This window comes from Canis lupus, chromosome 32, assembly GCF_003254725.2.
Source record: "Canis lupus dingo isolate Sandy chromosome 32, ASM325472v2, whole genome shotgun sequence".
NCBI classification, from domain to species: Eukaryota; Metazoa; Chordata; class Mammalia; order Carnivora; family Canidae; genus Canis; species Canis lupus.
Window position 1 is genome coordinate 32,451,081 of NC_064274.1, and position 25,643 is coordinate 32,476,723.

Below are 25,643 nucleotides of genomic sequence, written 5' to 3' on the forward strand. Positions count from 1 at the left end.
GTGCTAAAGAAACTCAGGGACAGCTGGCTGGCTTAGTCAATACAGTATGTGAGGCTTGATCTTGGGAGTTAGAGTTTAAGCCCACCTTGGATGTAGAGAGATCACTTTTAAAAAGAGTCGGTGGCGGTGTGGGGCTCCTGGCTAACTTGATAGGAGCATCTAACTCTTGATCTCAGGTTTGTGGGTTCAAGCCTCATGTTGGGTGTGATTACTTAAAAATACTTTAAAAAAATAAAGAAAATGTTTTAAAAATCAAATAAATTTGTAAATTTAAAATATTCAAAATTTTTATGTTTGTTAATAGATTATTAAAAGTATCTAACTAGAGCAACTGGGTGGTCAGTTGTTTGAACACCTGACTCTTTATTTCAGCTTGGGTCATAATCTCAGGGTCATGAGACTGGGCCTAGCATCAGGCTCTGCACTGGGCATGGAACCTGTTTGGGATTCTCTCTCCTCCCTCTGCCCACTCACACTTAAGAGCTCTGTCTCTCAAAGAAAAATAAAAAATAAAAAATAAAAAATAATAAGATAAAATCATTTTTAAAAAAGTATCTAGTGGGGCGCCTAGGTGGCTCAGTCAAGCACCTCTCTTCAGCTCATGTCATGATCCTAGCGTCCTGGGATCTACCCTAGTAGGGCTCCCTGCTGAGTGGGAGGCCTGCTTTTCCCTCTCCCTCTGCCCTTCCCCAGCTCTGCTCACTCTCTTACTCTGCACTCTATCGCAAATAAATAAAATAAAAAAAGTATCTAGCTTGTACAACTAAGTTGACTGAACACTAAACCCATTGAAAGTTAAAGTTAATAGGATTTGTAAATTGAAATTGAAGGCTTAAAGCAAAACTAGTTTTTCATTTAATTTTGTTTTAATCAATTAAATGTTAATTTACAAATAATAAGTAGGCTCTCTACATTGTAAAGCTTCTCTTATAACTTCACAATGATAGATAATAAGTGGAGTAAGAACAGAATATAGAGTAAGTCAGAGAAAGACAATTATCACATGAAGAGAGGATCGTAGAGGAAGAGGGGAAAATAAGACAAAATCAGAAAGGAGACAAACCCTAAGAGTTTTTTTTTGTTTTGCTTTGTTTTTTTAAGATTTTATTTATTTGAAAGAGAGAAAAAAAAAAAAGACAGAGAGAGAGCACAAGCAGGAGGAGCAGCAGAGAAAGACCGAGAAGCAGACTCCCTACTGAGCAGGGAGCCCAACACAGAGCTTGATCCCAAGACCCCAGGATCATGACCCTAGCCAAAGGCAAACATTTAACTGACTGAGTCACCTAGATGTCCCAAGCCTCTTAACTATAGGAAACAAACTGAGGATTGTTGGAGAGGAGGTTGGTGGAGGGATGGAGTAACTGGGTGATGGGCATTAAGGAGGGCATATGATGTAATAAGCACTGGGAGTTACATGTAACTAATGAATCACTGAACTCTATCTCTGAAACTAATAATACACTATATGATAATTGAATTTAAATAAAGTTAAATTACAAAAAAAGAATATGGGAGATCTTTAACTGAAGATCAGGACTAAAGAGCAGTTAAATAAAATCTTTTAAAAATAAAAATAAAAGTTGCTAAGAATAAATCTTAAAAGTCCTCAACACAAAAAAAGAAAAGAAAAAAATCTTATTAACTATGTATGCTGACAGATGGTAACTACACTTATTGCGATCATTTTGTGACATATACAAATATCAAATCATTATACCTGAAACTAATATAATGGTTTTTTAAAAAAGATTTTTATTTATTTATTCATGAGAGAGACAGAGAGAGACAGAGAAAGAGAGAGAGAGAGACACAGGCAGAGGGAGAAGCAGGTTCTATGCAGGGAGTCCGATGTGGGACTCGATCCTGGGACTTCAGGATCACACCCTGGGCCAAAGGCAGGCGCTAAACCACTGAGCCACCTAGGAATCCCTAATAGAATGTTAAATGTCAATTATACCTCAATAAAAATAAACAGAGCAGATTGCTTTCCCTAATTCGGTGGGCCTCATCCAATCAGCAAAAGGACTGAAGAGAACAGAAGCACTGAGTAAGAGAAAATTCCTGCCTATCTCTGAGCTGTGACAGGAGTGCTCTCCTGCCTTTTGACCCAAACTGAAACACTGGCTCTTTCTGAGTCTCCAACTCAGAATTGTTGCGAAGAATAGAGGATCCAAGAATGTTGCATAAGGTTATGAGAACTGGTAAAAAAAAATTACAATTCAGTACATGGAGACACTTGGAATGAGAAAAGAAACCCATAAAGGAGATAACCATATCTAATAGAGTAAAAGACAACCTCAGTAAATAATTCTCTCAAGACTGATAGGATCATATCATAATCAAAGTAAATGATTCAGAGAAAATGTGAAAATAGAAGAACTCTAGGGCAGCCCGGTGGCTCAGCAGTTTAGCAGGTGGCTCAGCGGTTTAGCACAGCCTTCAGCCCAGGGTGTGATCCTGGAGACTGGGGATTGAGTCCCTCGTCAGGCTCCCTGCATGGAGCTTGCTTTTCCTCTGCCTGTGTCTCTCATGAAAGAAAGAAAGAAAAGAAAGAAAAGAAAGAAAAGAAAGAAAAGAAAGAAAAGAAAGAAAGAAAGAAAGAAAGAAAGAAAGAAAGAAAGAAAGAAGAAAGAAAAGGAAGGAAGGAAGGAAGGAAAGAAGGAAGGAAGGAAGGAAGGGAGGAAGGGAAGGAAGGAAAGGAAGGAAGGAAAGGAAGGAAAGGAAAGGAAAGGAAGGAAGGAAGGAAGGAAGAAAGAAAGGAAAGGAAAAGAAAGAAAAGAAAAGAAAAGAAAAGAAAAGAAAAGAAAAGAAAAGAAAAAAGAAAAGGAAAGGGAAAATAGAAGAACTCTATACCTAATTTTAGAAATTGGCAAGTTTCCTAAAATGGTGTGTCAACTCTACATATATCATTTCACTGAGAGCATTACGGTGTTAGAAATATATTTTAATATAGGTTTTTTTGTATCATTAAATTCTTATTGCCTGCAAAGAAAAAAATGTGCCAAAATTACTAAAAAGTTTTATAGAAAATCTAATTCAAATTTTAAAAATCAAAAAGCAAATTAAATAATGTTTACTGAACTTTTAAAATGCACAAATTAATCAGCGTAATGTGGTAACTTCTGTTTTCATATTGTACCAGCTTACGGACATATCCAACATTTTATCCTCTACAAGGTCTTCTTAATATTCAATCAAAGGCAAGAATCTAGCTTTCTTTTTTTCTTTTTATCTTTTTAAAAATCTAGCTTTCACTGTAGTCAACTGCTTTGTACTTACTTTGTTTCCTAAGTGAGTGATCTTCAGAATTCCATCTTGCCACACTTTTGACTTCTTCATCTTTTGATGAGTATACAGTACCTTATTTTCAAAAGTACAAAAGAAATGGTTTCTATTTATATGTATTAAATATTATACATCCTTATACCCTTCCCCACATATAAAAAATATTTAGGTATCTTTTATTGAAATAAAAGATACCATAACAATAACAACAAAACATCAGGGCCCCTGACTGGCTCAGCCGGTAGAGCATACAACTCTTGACTCAGGCTTGTGCATTCAAGCTCCATGTTGGACATAGAGCTTACATTAAATAAATAACAAAACATCAATTTCAAAAAACAAAACTCGGTAGTAAAAGAAAAAACAGGGTAGAAAGGACACATAAAATTTAAGGAGAAAACTGAAAACTAAACAAAAAAAATAATTTGGGGCTTCTCGGTCATCAGTGGGAAGGAAAAAATCTGTTGGGTTACACATAGTCATAATCTATACTCAAAATGTAGTCCAGAGACTCCTAGAGATTTCCAAGACTTTTTTCAGGGGTCTTAAGGTCAAAACTATTTTCTTGATGCTATTTGTCTTTTTACTTTCATTTCTTTGGGAATGCATAGTCATCTCCCAGGGTTATGTAGGTGCAATGTTGCAAGATTCAATTTCAGACTGAATGCAGGGGTGGATCTAAGAATTTAGCTGTGTTCTATGAAATCAAATGCTAAGGGGATTTGCAAAAAAAGGTATAGCAATGCTACTCTTTTCAGTGTGTTTTTTTCTGTTGTTGTTTTGGAAAATATAGCTATTTCCATTTAAAAAGTGATTTATGTTCAATATAACAGGCTATTTTTAATGAATTAACAAATACTTTTTATATTTGTTATAATTTCTCATATGAAAGACATCAATAGATATAAGCCCCATAATCAAAATTCTCTGGGGTAATATTTTGAGTATGGGGATCCCTGGGTGGCTCAGCGGTTTAGCGCCACCTTCAGCCCAGGGCATGATCCTGGAGACCCAGAAATGAGTCAGCCCTGTATGGAGCCTGCTTCTCCCTCTGCCTGTGTCTCTGCCTTTCTCTCTCTCTCTCTGTCTCATGAATAAATAAAATCTTTAAAAAATTTTTTTTTAAATAGAGGATTAAAAAAAGAAATAAAGGAAATAGTGAAAACTGGTATACAACTCACAATAAATTCCTGGCTTTCCATTATTTCTTCTAAAATTATAAATCAGTCTGGTCCAGAAAATAGTCGTGGTTATTCAATTATTTATATGATCTAAAATGAAAATAGACAAGAAATATCCAACTCTGATGAAAATAATATCAAATTCAACTGTTTCCCATAAACTCTTTTTTTTCCCCATAAACTCTTGACATGAGAAAGGAATAAGAATTCTAAGACTATGTGACTACCAAGGGAAACCCAGGTGTAATCAAATTATCTGATACTAAGCACACAATAAAAAAGTGACCCCATCCTGTGGAAAATGAATTTGCCAAGTAAAGAGAAAAACTAAGTAAAATATATGAAATAATTAGCAGTGTGCAAAGCTCTTTTCCAAGTGCCCTAACATGCATCAGAAAATGATCCCTCTTCCCCCAACATTTAAATTCCTTATGGAAAGAGCTTCAACTTCCCATTTTCTGAAATGCTACAGCCACCACAAGACAGCCCCCCTTGTGTTTTGAATTTTTCCTTTTATGTCTTTAAGTCAATACATCACAGTATCCAAGGACCTAATACACAAATTTCCTGTGTGAGGAACATTATTTTCAGTATCATTGCAACAAGTACTGTATTTATCCTATGCTACTGGATAAAACTGTTATTGTGGGCAAATTTGGAAATCTAAATCTACTGTTGGTGAACTGAAGAAGTAAACAGAGATCCCAAAGAAAAAAAAATTTTTCTAAAGAAGTGGTTCCAAAGATAGGATTCCTGGACCAATAGCATCAGGACCACCTGGTAACTAGTTAGAAATTCAAGTTCTTGGGTTCTACACCTGACCTTTTAAATCAGAAAGTCTGAGGTTGGACCCATACTTTGTTTTAATATGCTCTGAAGGTGTTAGTGATACATGCTCAAGTTTGAGAACACAGGGCTAAAAGACCTAGGAGAGATTCAATAAAACTATAATTTACAATTCTGGATTCAATTCCCCCTTCATACATATACCACATACATATTATGTATAAATTACATATATTTATTTACTACTTGCCAGACACCTAGGTTGAGGTACTAAAATGAACAAATACAATTCCTAATCAAGGCATTTTCAGTAAAGCATGTTGATAAACAGTATTTACAATAAAACATGACAGAAATAAGCATAGGAGGGGCACCCAAATGGGTCTATGGAATCAAATAAGGCTTCCCCCTAAGAATGTAATGTCTAAGCTGTAAACTGAAATAACCATAACCAAAAGAAGATGCCAGGAATGTATTTCCAAAAAGGAATCAATGTATAAGGTCCTGTGAAAGACACACCAAGGCATGACCAAGGAATTCAGTTCAATTAAGGGGTCAAGTTAAGACAATGAATAGTGAGTGAGAGAGAAGATTGAAAAAAATGAGCAATAGGAGTCAGAGGGCCTTCTATGCTATGCCAAGTTGTTTGAATTTTCTATAAAGGGAGTGCAAATGGTAGGGTTTTAAGAATAAGATTACATAATCTAACTTGGGTTTTACAAAGATCGCTCTGGTTGCTGATAGGAGGCATAAGGGAGGGTAGCCCTGGTGGCGCAGCGGTTTAGCGCTGCCTGCAGCCTGGGGTGTGATCCTGGAGACCTGGGGTCGAGTCCCACGTTGGGCTCCCTGCAAGGGGCTTGCTTCTCCCTCTGCCTGCATCTCTGCCTCTCTCTCTGTGTGCTCTCATGAATAAATAAATAAAATCTTTAAAAAATAAAATACTAAAATCTTTAGAAGAGGCCTAAGTCCTACGTTCAAAGGAGTAAAAAAAAAAAAAAAACAAAGGAGTTAAAATACCGTTTACCGTTAAATAGTTGAAATGGTATCAGCTAACAACATGGCATTTAAGTGAAAAGTAAAAACAAAAAAGAAAAAAAGAAAAAATCTGGGGACGCCTGAGTGGTTCAGCCCTTGAGTAGACCTCGGCCTCCCGCTCAGGGCGTGATCCCGGATCCAGTCCCGCGTCGGGCTCCCTGCATGGAGCCTGCTTCTCCCTCTGCCCGTGTCTCTCTCTGCCTCTCTCTCTCTCTCTCTCTGTGTGTGTGTGTGTCTCTCATGAATAAATAAATAAAATCTTTAAGAAAAATTTTTTTCTAAAAATCATCTACGTCAAATGTTGACCCACCTCCAACGGGTAAAAGTTCAACGTGCACAGTTTTAAAAGCGGTAGGGATACCTCAGATGTTTGCAATAATTATATAACCACAGATGTGCACATTACCTCCCCAAAGACATTACCCATACGTCCCTGTGCTGCTTTATACATTCATATATAAAATTCTGTGTTCTCCATAAAATATGAACCAGTCTTATTTATGTTTAAGTACGAGGAGATGTTTTTGGTCTTTTTATTTTGGAACAAGCAAGATCTTTAGAATCCCTAAATAGTTCAGATTTAAAAGTTCCAGAGTCTCAAACCCAGTATCCTGTTAAGAAGTCGCTCAGTCCAAATGACCCAGAGAAGCCCACATTTCATTGCCAAGATAATAATTACCATGATTCTGTGTAACCGAATGGCAGTGAGACTTGACCCTCTGTCAGGCCTAGATAAACACAAAGAGCAAAACTCTCTCTGGTCCTTACACTTATGCCGGAAGTGCAACGCAGAGGCTGGAAAGGCTGTCACTCCCCACACCTGGTTCCAAACAGCACCAGCAACGGCTCGCTTCCGGCGCAATAGAGCCTCTCAACACTTTGCCCTAAATTGCGACGCCGCCTCTCGTTCACATCCCCTTTCCTATCCACCTTCACTCCCAGAGAAGCAGAGGACTTCACCGGTCCGTAAAACACACGTTCGAATTTCTCCCGCGGAAGGCTGTGACGTCATCAACCCGGGACCGCACGGGATCAGGACCCACTACTCAGCCCGCCCACAAGTACCGACGTTTGCAAACCGCCAATCAAAACTTCTCGTGGTCTGTGAGCCTCCTCGGCCAGCCGGGTAACCCGACGCCCCGCCCCTTGCGCCAGCTCACGCCCGTGACGCAAGCGCCGGGCGCGCCGTCTCCGTCCTCGCGCTCGCCTTTTCGGAGGCGTACGGGAGAAGCGTGTCGCCCACCCTATGACGCGGAAACCAGCTCTATAAGGATCTGGAGACGGAAAGGTTGGAGGACGAAATCACCGGCCCAGTATTTTGGGAACTGGACAGAGTAAGTTGGAAGTAAACTGTAGATCGTGTCGCTCAGGTTGAGTGAGGCTTCAAGTCTTCTAAGTCCTTTGTCACGCGCTCCATTCTATCATCTGTCGGCCCTTTCACTTCGTCCCCTCCCACAAGCCCATCGGTTTGCTCGTCCTGTTCCTCTGCGCACGCGCAAAGGTCCTTCAGCGGCCCTTGTAGTTCCAGTTTTCGGAGATTGGGGGCGCATATCGTCCGGCTTTAGGAGATCGGGGGCCCGCCCGGTATTGGGCAGCGTACTTGGGAAAGGACTGGTGTCGACGGGGGGCCGTAGCCAGAGGTGAAATCGCCGGGCCTCGTAGATGTGAGCGTTGGCGGCCAAACGATAGCGAGTGTGAGCACTTAAGTTTTTAAAGTTAAGTCACTTTCTTATTTTCGGGATTCTAGTTTTTGTCATCAGAGAATCGAAAAATCCAGTTACGGAAGGGAGCTAACAAATTATAAATGTCAGTGGAGTGTACTGAATGCGTTAATAAATGTGCTTGAGGGAAAATAGATGAGGAGGCAATAAATTAGGGGAGACGTGGTGGTGGAAAGCTGGAGAGAGTAAGATGCCATTTAACGTGGGCCTTGAAAATTGAATAGGAGTTTATAAGGCAAGTAAAGACAAGACTAATTGAAAGAACAGGCACGGTGTTCTGGTACCGTTGAATGGTCAGCCATGGTAGAACAATGACTTAACGTTTTTGACACCGTTTCCTCTAAAAATGGTAAAGGCTATGGATGAGCATCCTAGGAAGATGCATGCACGTCAAGATATTTTACGTATGATTTTGTTGGGAAATTGTGGAACACCTTGAAATGGCCAAGAAAAAAGATACTGGATGTCTTCTCTAGCTGGCTCTTCCAGGTTCTCTCTTTCATTATCATTGAGCTATTTTACATTTGTGTTAGTTGTAGGAAACGATTATAATGGAACTTAAGTCTTGTAGTTAATCAATTTTGTAGTTATGTCCCTAACCAGTTTTGCATCTATTAACAAATTCATTTCAGTGTTCCTGATTGCTTAGATCTTTTAATTCTCCTTTGAACTAGTTTTTTAATAGAATATTTTAAAATTTATTATTTATTTACTCTATTTTAAGTAGACCCCATGCCCAATATGGGCCTTGAACTCTCAACCCCGGGATTGAGTCGCGTGTTCTACTGACTGAGCCAGCCAAGTGTCCCCTCCAGAACTAGTTCTTTTGTTTTGTTTTGTTTTTTTAAGATTTTATTTATTCATGAGAGACACGGTGAGAGAGGAAGAGACAGAGGGAGCAGGCTCCTTGCCGGGAGCCGAATGCGGGACTCCACCCCCAGACCCTGGATCACACCCTGAGCCAAAGGCAGAAGGCAGATGCTGAACCGTTGAGCCACCTAGGTGTCCCCTGAACTAGTTTTTTAACACTTAACTAATTCCTTGATTAATTTCACTAAAATAAAATATTTGATACGTATTCATTTTATGTTAATTTATATTTAAATTCCTTTGTTTAAAATTTCTCTTTTGGGGCACCTGGGTGGCTCAGCGGTTGAGCGTTTGCCTTTGGCTCAGGTGGTAACACCGGGTTCCTCAGAATGAGTCCCGGGTCGGTCTCCCCACAGGGAGTCTGCTTCTTCCTCTGCCTCTCTCTGTGTTTCTCATGAATAAATACATAAAATCTAAAATAATAATAATAATAAAATTTATCTTTCATCAATTTCACAGAATTCATAGGAATGTTTGAAACTCACCCAAAATTCCATAGACTTTAGGTTAAGAATATCTGGGTCAGAATACAGAATGTATCATGACAGGCTGTAAGAGGTTCTACTAAAAGGTGGGCAGTGTAAGGGAGTCAGACTTACCAGAGCTTGTTCACTTAACTGAGCATGTTTACCCAGCTGATTTTGGCCAATTCACTTAATTTTTAAGCCTCTGTAAAAAAGAATTTGAAAGGAACCACCTAATTGTGATTGTGAGGATTTAAAACAATATTTAAAGTAACTGGAATTGTTACACAGTACCTTTATTGTTTGTGTAAAAGCCCCTGTTTAGAAGCCAATTTGATGTCACTGATTCATCAACAATTTTTTAAACTTACATATTCTAAGAAGGTACTAAGGAATTTTTAATGTTGAAAAGTTTTAACATTAAAATTAAAAATTAGATCTGTGTTTTAAACAAGTTACACAGCTTATGAGGAGGATGAATGACTTCTAGAACGGTTTATAAATTGTTCCCATATTGTAGTGATACTCTTTGTGGAAAATATTGGAGGGAAATAAAAACCATTCCAGAAGTTAAATCGGTAGGACTTGGTGACAGATTGGTAAATGATAAAATAACGATAATGTTACATTTTGTCAAGTACGTGAGAAGGTAGACTCAGAGGATCAAGACTCACGAAAGTACTGCTATGTGACTTCTTGATTTTCATAGCCATTGCATTGGGAAGTGAAATTATACCATATCTTGTTACTTCTTGTATCTTTCTCTTATGTATGAAAATATATTTGATTATCTACAGGATATGTTTCTTAAGATCACAAATTACAGACAAATGTTAGGCACACTAGGCAAGAGTTTTAGAACTTAGTTTTTCAAGTCACGAAAGTAAACCTTAGAAAAGAGAATGAAGGAAGGTCTCTGAGATGAGAGTGATGGAGAAAATCTGGTTTCGGGAAAAATTTGGACTTTCTGCATTTCTACAGTTCTGTCCACTATTTCCTTAGATAGTGGTTCTGACAAAAGGAATTGGAGAGCTGATAGTCTGTCCTTTACAATTTGGAGTTTTTGCAAAAGAGAAGGTTAGCATTGAATCCTCCTGTATTGATCATTTATAGCTTCTGTTTGTATTTTATTTATAATCCTACCCTTTTTTTTTAAGCCTGCCCCCTTTCAAAAGAACTTGAAATGCTAAACACTTTGTAATAGGAGGTCCTTTTAAATATAGTATTTAAGAAATGGTTGGATTGTGATTAAGCTTAAGTCTCTGCCTTTGTAGTTTTTGCATTCTAGTGGGGTAGACAGACAATAAAATTGTAATTCCAGGTAGCAACAAGAGGATACAAGGAAATAAAGTGGTAGGGTGCCTGGGTGGCTGCCTTTGGGTTGGGTTGTGGTCTCAGGGTCCTGGGATGGCCCCTGCCCGTATCAATGGGACTCCCTGCTTCCCCCTTGCTTGTGCTGTCTCTCATATTCTCTATCTCTAAATAAATAATATCTTTTTTTTAAAGGATACAAAATTGTGGCAGATGGAATGGATAGGGTTAGGATTGGCAGAACAGAAATGTTTTTAGATTGAGTGAAAGGCCTCTTTGAGAAAGTGACATTTATAGAGACCTGAATGAACAGTGAAGTAATCCCTCCAGATGTGGGGAGGAGGGTGAAGAGAACAGCAAGAGCAAAGGACTTGGGGTGGGAATGGCCTTAGCATGTTTAAGGAATGGTATGTCATAGTTGGAGTGAGCCTGTTGGAAAGAATTGTAAGAAATGTAGTTAGATATCCCCAGGCCAGATCAAATAGTGCCAGGCAGGCCACAGTAAGGGCTTTGGATTTCGAGTATGATAAACCTTTGGAGGATTTTGTCCCAGAGATTGGCATGCTCTGATTTACATATTTAAATGATTGTTTTGGTTACTATCTGGAGAATTGATGGTAATTGATGAAAATGGAAGATAATGATTGATTGGAGAATTGATAATGGAAGAGTAGAAGCAAACACAAGTTACAGTGTTCTTGGAGGAGAGTAGGCAAGACATGATAGTGTGGACCAGGTGGTTGTGAAAATAGAAAGTATTCTTATTTAGGATATATTTTATAAAGTTAGAGCTAACATAAATGCTCCTAGATTTGTTGTGGCATATTAGGAAAAGAATTTCAGAATTTTACTCTCAGCAGTGTTGTGATCAGTGTCTTCTGAGTTGGGAATACATGGCAAAAAAATAGGTTTGAGTTGGGTTTTTGTTATTCTACATAAGAGAAACTCTTAAGATAAATAAGTGGAGATGTCAAATGAGCAATTGAGTGATGGAATGGGGGGCAGCAAATGGGAGAAGTCAGCTCTAGAAAATACAGATTTGTGAAACATCAGCATGGAGCTAAAAAGCTTAAAGCCAGAGACCCTCAGAAAGGATATGTGTGGAGATAAGATGGAAACCCAGGACTGAATAGCAAGTAAAGATAGAGCTAACTAGGATGGTCCAGTAAAGGAGATTAAGAAAACTCTCCTAGAAGCCAAATGAAGAAAAGGTTTTCAAGGAAGTTTAACTGCAGATGCCCCTGAGGGGTTCCAGTAGTCCATGGAGATCACGGGTTTCAATTCACTAGAATGGTGGAAAGAGAAGCCTGACAGAATGGGTTTAAGGGAGAATTTGGGTGAAAAATGGGATTACTCAGCACTAAATGACACTTGATTGGTTTTAACACTGGGATGGGAAAGGTCCCTTGGAAAAGAAAAACCCGCTTCTATAGCTTACCAGTTAAGTTCCGCTTCTAAACAGAAAAACAGTTAAGGGGCATCTGGCTGGCTCAGCCAGTAGAGCGTGGGAGTCTTGACCTGAGGGTTGTAAATTCAAGCCACATTTTGGATAAATTGCTGAAAAATAAGTTCTTTAAAAAAAATTTTTTTAAATAATCAGGAATAAATTATTTACTTGGAGTTTGAGATGGAGAATGTCTGAATCCCTTAATCTTACACTTTGACAGTTTGGATTAAAAGTGTAAAAGTTAAAGTGTAGTTTGGTGTAATACAGACATACTATATAGGAAGATAATCTGGCCCTGCAGTAAAAGTGCATCAAAAAGTAAAGCTAGGATTCAGAGGTAAAACAAGGAAAATGAAAAGTGACAATTAAGAGACTGAAGATGGGTCAAATGAAAATTTCCTTAACTGATTGCTAGGTGTTACCCCAAAGTTTGTCCTCTGCCAGCTGACAGTCTCTTAAGCTTTCGGACAATTAAAGGCTAATAATTATCTGAAAGTCTTCCTATATAAATTTACCTTTTTTCAATGAACAGGAATGGAAACTGAAGGTGGAAATCAAGAAAAGGCAATGGAAGAATGCACTGAAAAGAAAAAAGAAGTAGAAAAAAAGAAACGGTCACGAGTTAAACAAGTGCTGGCAGATATTGCTAAGCAAGTGGACTTCTGGTTTGGAGATGCAAATCTACACAAAGATAGATTTCTTCGAGAGCAAATAGAAAAGTCCAGAGACGGATGTAGGTTTATTTTACTGTACAACAAATGTTAACAATGTAGTATATATATTATGGTACACCACATATTATATACAGGAGCAACTTTTATTTTCCCACGTAAAACCCTCATAAAGGACACGAATTTCCTTAAAGGACTTAGTGTAGGATGCAACAAATTCAGACCAAGATTTCAGTTACTTTGATAACATCCTAGTTTTTGTGGTGGAGCTCCTGGCAACTCAGGTAGACTCTTGACATCAGGGTCAATTTGAGCATTACTTTGGGCCTAGAAGTCCAGGGTTTTTCTTATGTGCTTACAGGTTTAATTCCTATGGGTTTTATGCATAAAGGCATTTTATTTACTCCAAAACCAAAACTTAGTTTAGGAGTGTGATTAATATTTTATCCAGAAGTCCTGGCTTGTTACTTTATTATATTCTGTAATGTATTAACTTTTGTATTTCTATTAGATGTTGATATATCACTTCTCGTGTCTTTCAACAAAATGAAAAAATTGACCACAGATGGAAAATTAATAGCCAGAGCACTAAAAAGCTCCTCTGTTGTAGAGGTAAGAATTGTTACACAATTTATTTTATCACATAATTATTAGTTTATTAACCTCATGTACCCATTTAAAAGCTGGACTTGGAAGGCACCAGAATCCGGAGGAAAAAGCCCCTGGGGGAACGACCAAAGGATGAGGATGAACGGACAGTGTATGTGGTAAGCCATTTTAAAAAAAAGCTCAGAGATAGTGATCACAGACAAAATTGACAGAAACACTTTAATATTACTAGTAAAAATTTATTAACCTTGAGGACTTGTAAAAATTTATTAACCTTGAGGACTTTACTATTGCTTCTAATTTATTGTAGGAATTACTTCCCAAAAATGTTAATCACAGCTGGATTGAAAGAGTATTTGGGAAATGTGGCAATGTTGTTTATATAAGCATACCACATTATAAATCTACTGGAGATCCAAAGGGATTTGCCTTTGTGGAATTTGAAACAAAAGAACAAGCAGCAAAAGCTATTGAGGTAGGTCCAGAACCTAAAAGGAAAAGCAAAAAAATTAGCGAGTACTTTTAGTGACAATTTAATTGGTTTTTAATTTATTGATTTTTCAGTTTCTCAACAACCCACCAGAAGAAGCACCAAGAAAACCTGGTGTATTTCCTAAGACAGTAAAAAATAAGCCCATTCCTGTCCTTAGAGTATCAGGTAATTTAATTCAATATTAATACTTAAGCATATGTAGTTGAAGGAAAATGAAAACTAATGATAGCATCGTTACAGAAGAAAAGAAAAAGAAGAAGAAGAAGAAAGGCCGAATGAAGAAGGAAGACAGTATCCAGACCAAAGAGTTAAATACGGACACAGATAAGGAGAGTGTTGCTAAAATGAAAAGATCGAGGACCACGTCTGAGGGATCAGAGGTAGAAATAACTGAACCCCAAAAGCCGCCCTCAAAGAAAAAGAAAAAACGGGAAAGACAAGAAGTATCCAGCCTACCTATAGTTAGAACAGGAAAGAGAAAGAGAAGTATTTCTGAAGAAGCAGAATCCCCAACTCCCAGGTCAAAAGTAAAGAAAGTGACTCAGAAAGACATTAAAAAAGAAGATTTAGAAGTTTCCAAAGAAAACAAAGGTATCAACAACATTTATCTTGAGCTTGTATAATCAAAGTTTTCTTAAACTTATGTCTTTCCTTTCTGGCATTTAAGATTTAGAAGTCTCTACTGAAGAGGAAAAGGATACTGGAGATGTAAAAGATGGATCCCTTTTAAAAGCAAAAAGGAAGCATAAGAAAAAACACAAAGAGAGGCACAAGATGGGAGAAGAAGTTATACCATTAAGAGTCCTTTCAAAGTAGGTAGACAATAGAGTTCTGGTGTAGATGGACACCCTCCATCACCATTGCTAAAGTGCAATTCCAATTTGTATTGAACAGAGTTGCATATTAGCAACAGTCATGGCATGTAGCCAAGATCTGCATAAATTATGGGATTAGGATGACTGAGGATTAAAAAGGAACCACCACACTAAAACATGGAAGCACTTATTTTTATCATGTCACAGCAAGTGCCTCCATGTTAAAGTAGAGGGCGTTCCTTATAGACTCAAAAAAATACAGCGTAAGTATACCAGACAGGTAGTTCAGTGAGGCAGTCTTAAATATTTATAAACTTCTAAAATGTAAAAGTAAGACTTACCATCACTAAAACATGGAAGCACTTACTTTTTGAGTTTCAAAGCAAGTACATCCACGTTTAAGTGGTGGGGAGCCCAGTCTTGGAAAAACGTAAATTGTGAAGATTCTTTAACCTGTAAAGTAAGCTTAGAAATTAAGTCGTGTCCACTTGGAGACACCTCCACTGAAACATGGAAGCACTTACTTTTGTTTTACACAGCAGGTACCCCCATGTTAAAGCAAAGGGGAATCCCTCGGGGCTCTAAAATTAACAAACTTGCCTTATTACATTCGGAGGAATAATTTGGGTTCACTTCTACTAAAACATGGAAGCACTTACTATTTTGAAAGTCAAAGAAAGTACTTCCATGTTAAAGTTAAAGGGAGTCCAATCCACTTGAGGGGTGGAAGGCAAGTTAAAAGAAAAAAAAATTCCATACCTTTGGGAAGAAAGATTTTCTTAATTTTCCCCGAATAGTACTCTCCCAGCGTTTTGTCTTCCCCTTGAAGGTTAAAAGGCAAGGACTTCGGGCACTTGTATTTATACTATTCTTAACTGCTGAATTCCTTTTGCCTTTTTATCTCTGAGAATCATTACAAGAGGTTTTTGTTATTCTAATGTATCAGCTCTCAGGGAATGTACGATCCTGGGTGGGTCTGGATACTTTTTTTTTTTTTTTTTTGAAGTATACAGATGTCAATAATAACAGCTAAGACCATTACCACAAGATATCCTCCTCTTTAAAAAAAAAAAAAAAATCCCCTATCTGCTTGTTTGATGGCATAGATTAGAGTAACAATGAGTGCTCCTGTGGAGCCTGGAGAGGCATTGTGTTTCTATCTGGAGGACCTCTAGCTGTTTGAAGAAACATCTACATGTTAAATGTATGTAAATAAATAAATTGCTTCCATGGGGTGTTTTTTTCTTCTTAGAAATTCCTTTTGATTCGGGTAAATAATAAAGGATGTTATCTCCCAAATTGGAAGCAGTTTAACTAATAATCTTTAAATTATAATCTGCAATTATTCTCCCAGAGATGACTAATTGTCACTAGTTAATTAATTCAAAATTTTTATTTTCATAAATAAAAATATTTGAAACATACTCAAGAATTGAATTGCAAAATTTAAAACATTTAATCTAAATGTTAGGTCAGGGGAAACTTCCCTTTTCATATTTCCTGGATCGCTTAGAACTCTAGAAGTAATTTGAATGTGTGTGTTTAAAGAAGGAAAAGTTAGGAGCGCTTACAAGATACTGAATGTATGTATTTAGATACTTACTTTTGCTCATCTGTGTTCACTATTTCAAAAGTGCATTCTTTTCATTGCAGGAGCGAATGGATGGATTTGAAAAAAGAGTATTTAGCACTGCAAAAGGCCAGCATGGCTTCCTTAAAAAAAACGATATCCCAAATGAAATCAGAGTCAAAAATGGAAACAAATGGAGTACCTACTACATCTGAAATAAAAACTGAAAAAAGTAAACAGCACTATGATAGTTTTTGTAGCATTACATAATTAAATTTTCATTCTTCATCAGATTTAGTAATGAGTGCCTAGTTTATGAATTAAGCAAGTTTTGTAGTAACAAAAATTGTAATTTCTCATCCGTAACTTATCCTAATATATTAAGATATTATTTTGAATTCTTAAAAGTTGAAAGTATAATTTTTTCACATTTTAATCATGTTTATAGAATCTTTTTACTTATTTTGTGTCTATTAAGTTCAGTACTTTTTTATTTGATTAAGGGAAAGGGTTGGGGTTTGTTTTTTTAAGGTTTTACAAATGTTTTTCTAACAACACTTTGCAATTAGAGTGGTATAAGTTACGGTATTTTATTTCATGGTAATCTGCAATAAGCAGGACAGGCAACATAACTTACTAAATTATTTTACAGTTAATTTAAAATTAAGTTTGAATTAATTATTTAAATCAGCTTAAGTCTTCATTGTTATTCTAAAATGGGCCTACTATGTTAACTTATTAAGTGTAAGAGGCTTATTTCTGGCCTTTCCTTTTCAAATCAACAGCAAACAGTGAAGAGTGTTGTTCCCAGGAAAAGGTTAATGCAGCGGGACCACAGTTTGTGAGTGGCGTGATTGTGAAGATCATTAGCACTGAGCCTCTACCTGGCAGGAAACAAGTCAGGGTAATGCTTTTGTGTGTCAGGGGTAGTTGTTAACTCTTTCCTCTTTAAAATTTCCCTGTATGAAAATGTTTTGCATTATAGAAAACCAAGCAAATCAAATTAGAATTTATTCCTCTGTGGAAAAATACTTGTATGATTTGATTCCACAAAAATTATTGTGTTTGATTTGAAGCAAAATCTGAAGTCTAAAATTGTACACTAGATCAGACTTGAGTACAGTTTAAACATCCTTTTATAGAACTGTACTTTTTTCTTATTTTTCAAGGTGCCCTTAATGGTTGTTGTGTAGTTGAATGACGAAGGCTTACTGTGGTCATTATAACTTAAAAGAATAAAAGTGAAAAAAAAAAAAAAAAAAAAAAAAAAAAATAAAAAAAAAAAAAAAAAAAAAAAAAAAAAAAAAAAAGAATAAAAGTGGTAAAATATTGTTATAATATGCCTTATTTAGACTTTATCTGTTTTCAGAGAAAATGGGTTTTAGAAAATACTTTCTGTCAAAACTTTAATCAGCATTAGAGTTCTCTGAAATTATTTTGAACTTTTAATCATCTACTGTTGTAGATTTTTGAAGCAAGCTAGAGAGTTTGTGTTTTTATTAGAGCTCTTAGCTTTCAGTACATTCCTAAACGATTTTGTGACTTAAAGAAAGTCAGAACTAGAACTATTTTGATATAAAAGGGATCAATTGCATTTTTTTATCTTAATATAAACTTTTTGTATGTTAATCCTTTTGGAAATTGAAATTTTTTTCCTGGTAGAAATGCAAGATTTTTTTTGGAGAAAAGAGCTTTTGTTAAATTTTATTTTAAATGTTTTTGTTATTTTCAGTTTGTGTTGGATAGTTACAAAAATGAGAAACTGTTAAAATCTTTTGTGAAAAGCCACAAAAGTTTTGTATTGGTGTGCAAATAGTTTTACAGTTTACAAACATCTACTTTACAATCATTTTTTATTTACAATTTTATTTTATCTAACAGCCTTTTGTACCGAAACAATAATATTTCTTTCTCAGTGGCATATTCCTGTGTAAAATGTCATATGGTATGGCAAATATATTTAAAATTGTTATACTGACATTCATGTTTTGGTTTTGCATAGACTCCTATCATTCATGTTTCTTAACTTGCATAAATCTTGTAAACACTCATTACCTGAAACCCTGCTTCTATTCTATAAAATATCACTAACACGTAAATTTCGATTCTTAAATATTGATAAGGCATTTAGTTAGTGCTGCCTGACTTGCCCCTGTGATTACCAGGTTAGTTTGTAATTTTAAGAAGGCTTTTAATTCAGGAGATTTGCCTAACATTATAATGTATATATATCATAAATATCTTTTGATTGTAGTAATCGAATCGATTATAAAACTTAATACTACCATTTAACATTCAGATTTCATCAGCTTGCTATCAATTAATGGTTTGCTTTATGTCTAAATTTAGTACAAAACTTCATACTACCATTTAACATTCAGATTTCATCAGCTTGCTATCAATTAATGGTTTGCTTTATGTCTAAATTTAGTACTTAAGTATGTAGAGAAATGGGAAGAATTAAGTATATTTTGAGATAGGCAGTATGCTAAAAGTAGGGATGAGTTAAAATTTAGTCCTTGGCTTCACAGATTTTTACTGCTTAATCATTATTAAAATCTAATAAGCTTTCCTTATTTTATGATGAAATAATATTTTCACGTATTGCTCAGTTTTTTCTGTATTTCAGACTTTAAAAAAACCCAACTGCTAAAAGTAACCTAAATTCCTTGTGGCTTGAAATTTGGGTCAAAATGAAAGGAAGCCAGTTGAGTAAAATACCTTTTCTTAGGTTGGGAATCTCGAGTAATTTCTTTAGCTTTCTGAATGGAAGTTGATGAATGAAGAATTATGTTAACATTCCTGCATAATTGCATTGTTTACACCTCAGAACTTGCTGGGGAAAAAATGATTAGGAATGCAGGAATCTTGTTAATTTGCCCTCACAGCAGGCATTATAGGTTAAACTTTTCCTTGCTGGGTGACCACAACTTGTTCAGAGGAGATTTTTAAGCCTGTCATCAGAACATGTGAGCTATAGTGAGATATTCCCATAGATCTACTCGAGAACCTAGGATTTTTGTAGAATCCCAAGAAACGTTTTTTCCATTCGTGAGTTTGAAAAAGCTGAATGTCTTTTACATACATTTTAAGTCATAAGTGATTTTGTACAAGTGAATGAAAACACTGTGCCCACCAATCCATTGTGAGTGGATAATTTTTAATTTTATTCACTATTGTAACTACAGCACCTTGGTACCTTCTTGATTTGGGGGTTGGGAGAAATTTTTGTACATTATGTTCTACAAATCTATTGTCCTTGTGCAGTGTTCCCATTCTAATTAATATTTTAGGATTGTGCTTAATTAAAAGAGTTACAAATAGAGTTCAAGTTTGTTCAAGTCCATTTTTAAGAGTATTTGTGTAGTTTTAGGAGTGCCTAGCTGGCTCAGTCCATGGAGTGTATGACTCTTGATCTCAGGGTTTTGAGTTTGAGCCCCAGGTCTGGTGTAGAGATTACTTAAAAATAAATCTTTAAAAGAATATATTTGTGTATATTTTAGAAGAAATGTTTAATGTAGGAAAGTTACTCGTTTCAAACTGTATGTGGCTTATTTGTATACTACATTTTGACAAAACCATGTGAATAATTTAGAATTCTCATGAAACATTTTTATTATTTATTTCAATTTTTTCTGAATTCTAATGCAGGATACTTTGGCAGCAATCTCAGAAGTTGTTTATGTTGATTTGCTAGAAGGAGACACAGAGTGCCATGCTAGATTTAAAAGTCCTGAAGATGCTCAAGCAGTAATAAATGCATGTACAGAAATTAAAAAGAAATACTGCTGGAAACTGGAGATCCTTTCTGGTAAAAATTCACAAAATAATCTTTTTAAATTCTTGTTTAGGGGTGATTCTGTTAGATTTTCTGAGTTTGGCTAGTGAAACCAGTTTTCTTTTCATATTCTAATATACAAAAAGTAGTATTAAGTGCCATCAGACAACTATAGTTTTATTATTGAAATGAAATTAATGCCTTGAATATGTTTCTTCATATGTATCAGTGATCATCGTTTTTGTTTTTAAGGTGACCATGAGCAGAGGTATTGGCAGAAGATATTGGTAGATAGGCAAGCCAAACTTAATCAGCCTCGTGAAAAGAAAAGAGGCACTGAGAAGGTAATTCATTTTTTGGTTTTTGTTGTCGTCCTTATTGTTCTATAGCCTAAATTCAACATTTAGATAAATATTTTCTGAAAGTTAATAATATGCAGACACAACAAAGACTTAGTAGATTGCGACAGAACATTTGTTTTTCTGGATTTTAACATACATGAAATCTATGAAATTAGAATTATTTTCCCCGTAAGGGTACACAATTTAGAGTTTTCTTGTTTTCCATTCTTTTATTGTAACTAGTTGTGGCAATTTAATCAGTATTGATTTCTAGCTGCTGTGTTTTGTGGTTTGGTAGTAAATGATTATTTAAAGATTGTCTTATTGGTAAAACCCAATGTATTTAAAGAGTGTAGTTTTTAAAGATATGAGCCTCCCCAGATAAGATTGGGAGGCTTTATGCATAATAGTTGCTACAGCAAAGATAAGCTTTATTCCTTTTTCTCTAGAATACTCAACAGGTGAAACAAACAAGCGTAAATTAAACAACTTAAAGCAAGATTCTCAGTAATTTTGTTTTAAATAACAATAATTTATCATGCTTACTGTTGCTTGTGAGCTGTCACGTTTGTTCTATTAAAACAAATTACATGTAAAGATTAGTACATGCTTAGGACTAATTAGGGCACATAAAAACTAATACTATTATTAAAATTTTAAAATGTGTCTGTTATAAAATATAAATCTGAAAACTTATATGTTCTTCTATGATTGGTTAGCACTTAAAATCACACTTCCTGTATCCTATTTTTATTGCTTCGGGGTTCTATTTGTACAGTTCTCTTTTTTTTGTTTTTATCAAATAAAAATCAAGTGTTTTTTCATCAACCTTGCATTGCTTAGGATTCACTGGAATTTGAGATTGAGGGAAGATTTCCTACTGATCTTTATTAATTCTGTTTGCATGAGTACAGACTTAATTTGCTGAGATGTAGGAAGGCTACCTTCCTCCCTAAAGACTTTTTCAAGTCTATGAGGTGTTCATTTTAAAGCCTGCCTGAGATTATTTAAATGTTAAAAAATTGTTGATCCGGAACTCATAACTAAAATGAAATCATTTTAAAAAAAAAATAAATAAATAAAAAATAAAATGAAATCATTTTGGTAAATAATAGTTATCCTTCTGATTGATGTGAAGTTTCATGTAAGTTATATATGTTTTTAAAAGTAGGAATTAAGCATTTTGTTTCCAGAAAGGGCTGACCTCAGTAAACTAAATTTAAGGCAAGGAAGTAAGCACTGACTAGGGAGTTTTATAAATTCATTTGGAACACAATGCATAGCTCTATTATTGAGTTGGAACGTTTTTTCCTGATCTCATTTATCTGTTGCACCACCAAGCATTTTCTTAGCATGATTTTTTTTTTAAGATTTTATTTATTTATTCATTGGGGGGAGGGAGGGGCAGAGACAAAGGCAGAGGGAGAAGCAGGCTCCATGCAGGGAGCCTGACTTGGGACTTTAGCCCGGGTCTCCAAGATCAGGCCCTGGGCTGAAGGTGGCGCTAAACCACTGAGCCACCCGGGCTGCCCTCTTAGCATGATTTGTAAACAATAGAGGATCCTAGCTGGACCTAGGAACTGTGATAGTTGGCTCCTGTCACAAAATGAACATAAGGTGCCACACAAAGTGGGTATTATACAGGCTTTTCAGAGAAGACAGTAATTAGTATGTCAGTCTACTTTTTTGATAATCATTAAATTAATATTTTCTGAGTGCTTCTTTGTGTTGACCACTGTTCTAGGAACTGGACATAGAGCCATGAGTAACAAAATTCCCTGTTTTCATGAAGTTTATAGATGAACAGTTTAGGTCAGGTGATGACAAGTACTATGTAGAAAAATCAGATTAAAGGATATCATGAGATAGCTTTAAGTCAAGTGAGGTTGTCTGGGAAGTACTCTGTGAAAGTGACATTAGGAAAGTCAGCACACCAGCAGGAGAGTTTAAAATGCACAGCTTTCAAGGCAGAGGCAACAAAAAGTACAGAAGCCTTGACGGGAAAGAGGCTGTTACAGTTAGAATACTGGGAGTAAGTACCTTAGTAACAGAAGTTCAATGTTATTAGCAGCCAAAAGTATAACATTGGCACTTTTTTCATATGACACCTCAACCTTTCCACGGTAGTATTGTATTACTTGGCCAGTAATTGAATAAAGAAAAGCATTGATAATAAATCTTGGTTTTTGATTTTCACCTTATGAGGCAGGAGACTGGGGATTTTCCTAAGCCTCAGTTTATACGGAATTAAAAGAGGAATAGGTGAAGGAAAATGTTATTTTCTATTTTTGGTATTTTTACATATAAAAATCAAGTGTGAGGCGGCAATCCCTGGGTGGCTCAGCAGTTTGGCACCTGCCTTCAGCCCAGGGCGTGATCCAGGAGTCCTAGGATCCAGTCCCACATTGGGCTCCCCACAGGGAGCCTGCTTCTCCCTCTGCCTGTGTCTCTGTCTCTGTCTTTGTGTGTGTGTGTGTATGTGTCTCTCATGAATAAATAAATAAATAATTTTTTTTAAATCAAGTGTGGGTAAGACCTCCCACAAAAGATTGGTAAGATGAGGGAAATCTCTATCAGAAAGGGTCTCCTCCTTGCTACACCAAGCCTTTGTAGTCTTCCCTATCACTTTGAGCACTTGGTAAGAGTAGATAACAGCTACTGGAGACAGAGTTTGTCTTTTCTCATTTGTCATTAGCTTTTAAAACATATTTGAAATGTTTTTTATCACCATGGTCTTTTCTCTACAAATTACTGGTATTTGGATATTCAGCAAGTAAAGACAGAATTCACAAAATTTGTGAACAGTTATAAATATTTATATTTTTGACTCACCTCACTGATGAAAAAGCTTTTAGTTTAATCTTAAAGTGAATTCCTAGGAAAACAACAAATACAGGGTACCCCTATTTTCATTTCCAAAGTAACCAAACCTTTACTTCCATAGATGCAAGCCTTAATTCTGGCTTTGCTGAAGTCCGAAGACCTTTGAAATGACACTGGTCAATGTGGTCCTCACTGTGGCCATCCATTATTGTTTTCTGTCATAAACAGATCATTTGGTAACCTGGGCAACTTTTGAATTTTTTTTTCTTTAAATACATGTATTTTTAACTCTTCCAGCCAGTCTGTTGACTGACTCACTCTCTAGATTTTGAGTAAACTTTTAATGTTTTACTAAACATTTTAAGAAACTAAAAAATAAATCAAGTGACTTCCTGCCAAAGCCACAGTCACCAGACACCTCAAAGAAACTCTAGTGAATACTTTATTAGAATCTGTATTTTTAAGAGAATAAGATTTTTATTTCTTCCAAGGATATATAATTAAAAATTTTACATCAAGAAATCTTTTCAGCAGCCCCAGTGGCTCAGTGGTTTAGCGCCACCTTCAGCCTAGGGTGTGATTCGGGAGACCCAGGATCGAATCCCGTGTCAGGCTTCCTGCATGGAGCCTGCTTCTCCCTCTGCCTCTCTCTCTCTCTCTCTCTCTCTCTCTCTCTGTGTGTGTCTGTGTGTCTCATGAATAAATAAATAAAATCTTAAAAAAAAAACTTTTGGAATATTTTGACATCGAAATATTGATGTCTGCTTTCTACATTTCATTTGCCGCCTTTAAAAATATTAAAGGGGCATGTGACTGGCTCAATCAGTGTAGTGTGTTGTGTGACTCTTGATCTCAGTCATGAGTTTCGAGCCCCATGTTCAGTGAACAGATTAATTAAAAGTAAAGTCTTTTTTAAAAATTTTTTAAAGTTAAAGTCTTTATGTAAGGCTATAATAAATAATAATAAGTACTCTTAAAAGCAAATCCTTAATTGGAATATTCTAATTTTCAAATTTGTAAGCAAACGTTTGTGTAGCACTCAGCCCAAAATAAAATGTCTCATTCAAATAATGAATTCTCATTTATTATGTATTTACAAAGGACTGAGTATCCTTTAAGAAACATATTGGTAATTAATACTGAATCCCAAGGGAATATGAGACAACTAACAAATAATGGGTCCCAAACCCTCCTAAAAGGTTAAAAATTGCCAACATGGATTGGCTATCTTTAATTGAAAAAATATTAGTAATGTGGTACTATAGTGGGAGTGTTTTAGTAATTCTAAAGATTTAATTTAATATCTATTATATTTAATAAACCATAAACCTAAATAGTTCTCCCTCTAATTGATTTGGACTAAGCAGATAGATACTTAAATGACTGAGCCACCCAGGCACCCCCACCTTTCCAAAAAAATTGTATTCAAACTGATAGTTTTGAAGTTTTTTTACTCTTAATTATCTTTTTGTTTTAGGTGTCCAATATATTCTAATTTCTAAATTTCTTTCTCCATAGTTAATCACCAAAGCTGAAAAGATAAGACTTGCGAAGACTCAACAAGCAAGTAAACATATTAGATTTTCTGAATATGATTGAAAAACAATTTTGCTTCACCTCTTAAGATTTCACTGGTTACTTGAACTTTTCTTAGGAAATACATTTTATTTTATAGTAATAAATAATGTTTTTCTGAAACCTCTGTTAATTAGAAGAAATACTTTTGTTCCTTGTAAGACTTTCTTGAGACAAGTACATGTATACCACAGCTTTTCATTAAAAATTCTATTTGCTGAAATTACCTTACACAAATCAACCCCAAAGTGATTTAGTAAATGTTTTCAACATTATCATTAATTTTGTTGTTTTTATATTACAAAAACAATATTTGCAAAAATAATACTATATAGTAGAAAAAAATGTTTGACATTGGATTCACTGTACTTATTTTGTAATTTGCTCTTTGCTTTTCAAATGTCTAGGATATCTTTTCATGTTGATTTATACAGAGACATATGTGTGATATTTCATTCTGTTTCTTGCACTTTGCTTACCTGAGCTTCCACTAAATGGGCCATATGAACTGTTCCCAATTAAAATGTTAAACTTTAAAAGTATTGAGTTTGTTTCTCATAAATGAAATTAAACATTTTATTTTGTCTAAAATAACATATACCAGATGCTGTGAACATGGGGAGGGAAAAAATCTAAAAATCAGCCATAAGCAAAAATGTGTATTTTATTCAGGAAAATTTCAGACCTGGAGTATTTAAGGTCTTCTCAGAACTGAACCCACAGGGCCTATTCATTAATGGCATCTTAATCCCATATCAGAATATCAAAAATGTACTCTGGACAGCCATGGGGTTTATTCCCTTAGGCTATAAACTATATGCAGTTCCATCAGCTTTGTCCAAAATTGGGTGCACTTTTGATTTGGTGC

The 25,643-nt window shown here is 35.7% G+C and overlaps 2 protein-coding genes across 17 annotated transcripts in view; one reads left to right on the top strand and one right to left on the bottom strand.

Moving 5' to 3' along the window:
• Nucleotides 1-7,403, bottom strand: part of ZGRF1 (zinc finger GRF-type containing 1) — a 76,606-nt gene extending 69,203 nt beyond the window's left edge. For 9 of the 11 annotated variants that reach the window (XM_049104832.1, XM_049104831.1, XM_049104828.1 and 6 more), the window contains exons 1-3: nt 6,967-7,391; nt 4,467-4,556; nt 3,280-3,360 (exon numbers count right to left, since the gene is read on the bottom strand). In XM_049104832.1, the coding sequence (XP_048960789.1) occupies nt 3,280-3,360; nt 4,467-4,487 (102 nt within the window). In that variant the 5' untranslated portion in view covers nt 4,488-4,556; nt 6,967-7,391. Of the gene's footprint in view, nt 1-3,279; nt 3,361-4,466; nt 4,557-6,966 lie in introns of those variants that run through there. The other 2 variants (XM_025465955.3, XM_049104829.1) reach the window with 2 other exon arrangements.
• Nucleotides 7,404-7,425: 22 nt separating this feature from the next.
• Nucleotides 7,426-25,314, top strand: LARP7 (La ribonucleoprotein 7, transcriptional regulator). Of its 6 annotated transcripts, none has more exons than XM_025465963.3 (13): nt 7,426-7,621; nt 12,633-12,833; nt 13,283-13,383; nt 13,455-13,538; nt 13,691-13,855; nt 13,945-14,038; nt 14,114-14,464; nt 14,541-14,685; nt 16,342-16,490; nt 17,044-17,162; nt 19,910-20,069; nt 20,289-20,380; nt 24,719-25,314. In XM_025465963.3, the coding sequence occupies exons 2-13, from the start codon at nt 12,635-12,637 to the stop codon at nt 24,797-24,799; spliced, it is 1,740 nt and encodes a 579-aa protein (XP_025321748.1). In that variant the 5' UTR covers nt 7,426-7,621; nt 12,633-12,634; the 3' UTR covers nt 24,800-25,314. The 6 variants fall into 6 exon arrangements, with proteins under 6 accessions (XP_025321748.1, XP_025321751.1, XP_048960819.1 ...); XM_025465966.3 differs by having other exon boundaries at nt 14,117-14,464; XM_049104862.1 differs by lacking the exon at nt 7,426-7,621 and adding an exon at nt 7,794-8,002 and having other exon boundaries at nt 14,117-14,464.
• Nucleotides 25,315-25,643: the final 329 nt, after the last annotated feature.

Coding starts and splice junctions, on each gene's coding strand:
- LARP7 (XM_025465963.3), top strand. CDS start 12,635: ATGGAAACTGAAGGTGGAAATCAAGAAAAGGCAATGGAAGAATGCACT. Junction 13,384..13,454: donor AAAGCTCCTCTGTTGTAGAG/GTAAGAATTGTT, acceptor CCCATTTAAAAG/CTGGACTTGGAAGGCACCAG. Junction 20,070..20,288: donor GAAACTGGAGATCCTTTCTG/GTAAAAATTCAC, acceptor TTTGTTTTTAAG/GTGACCATGAGCAGAGGTAT.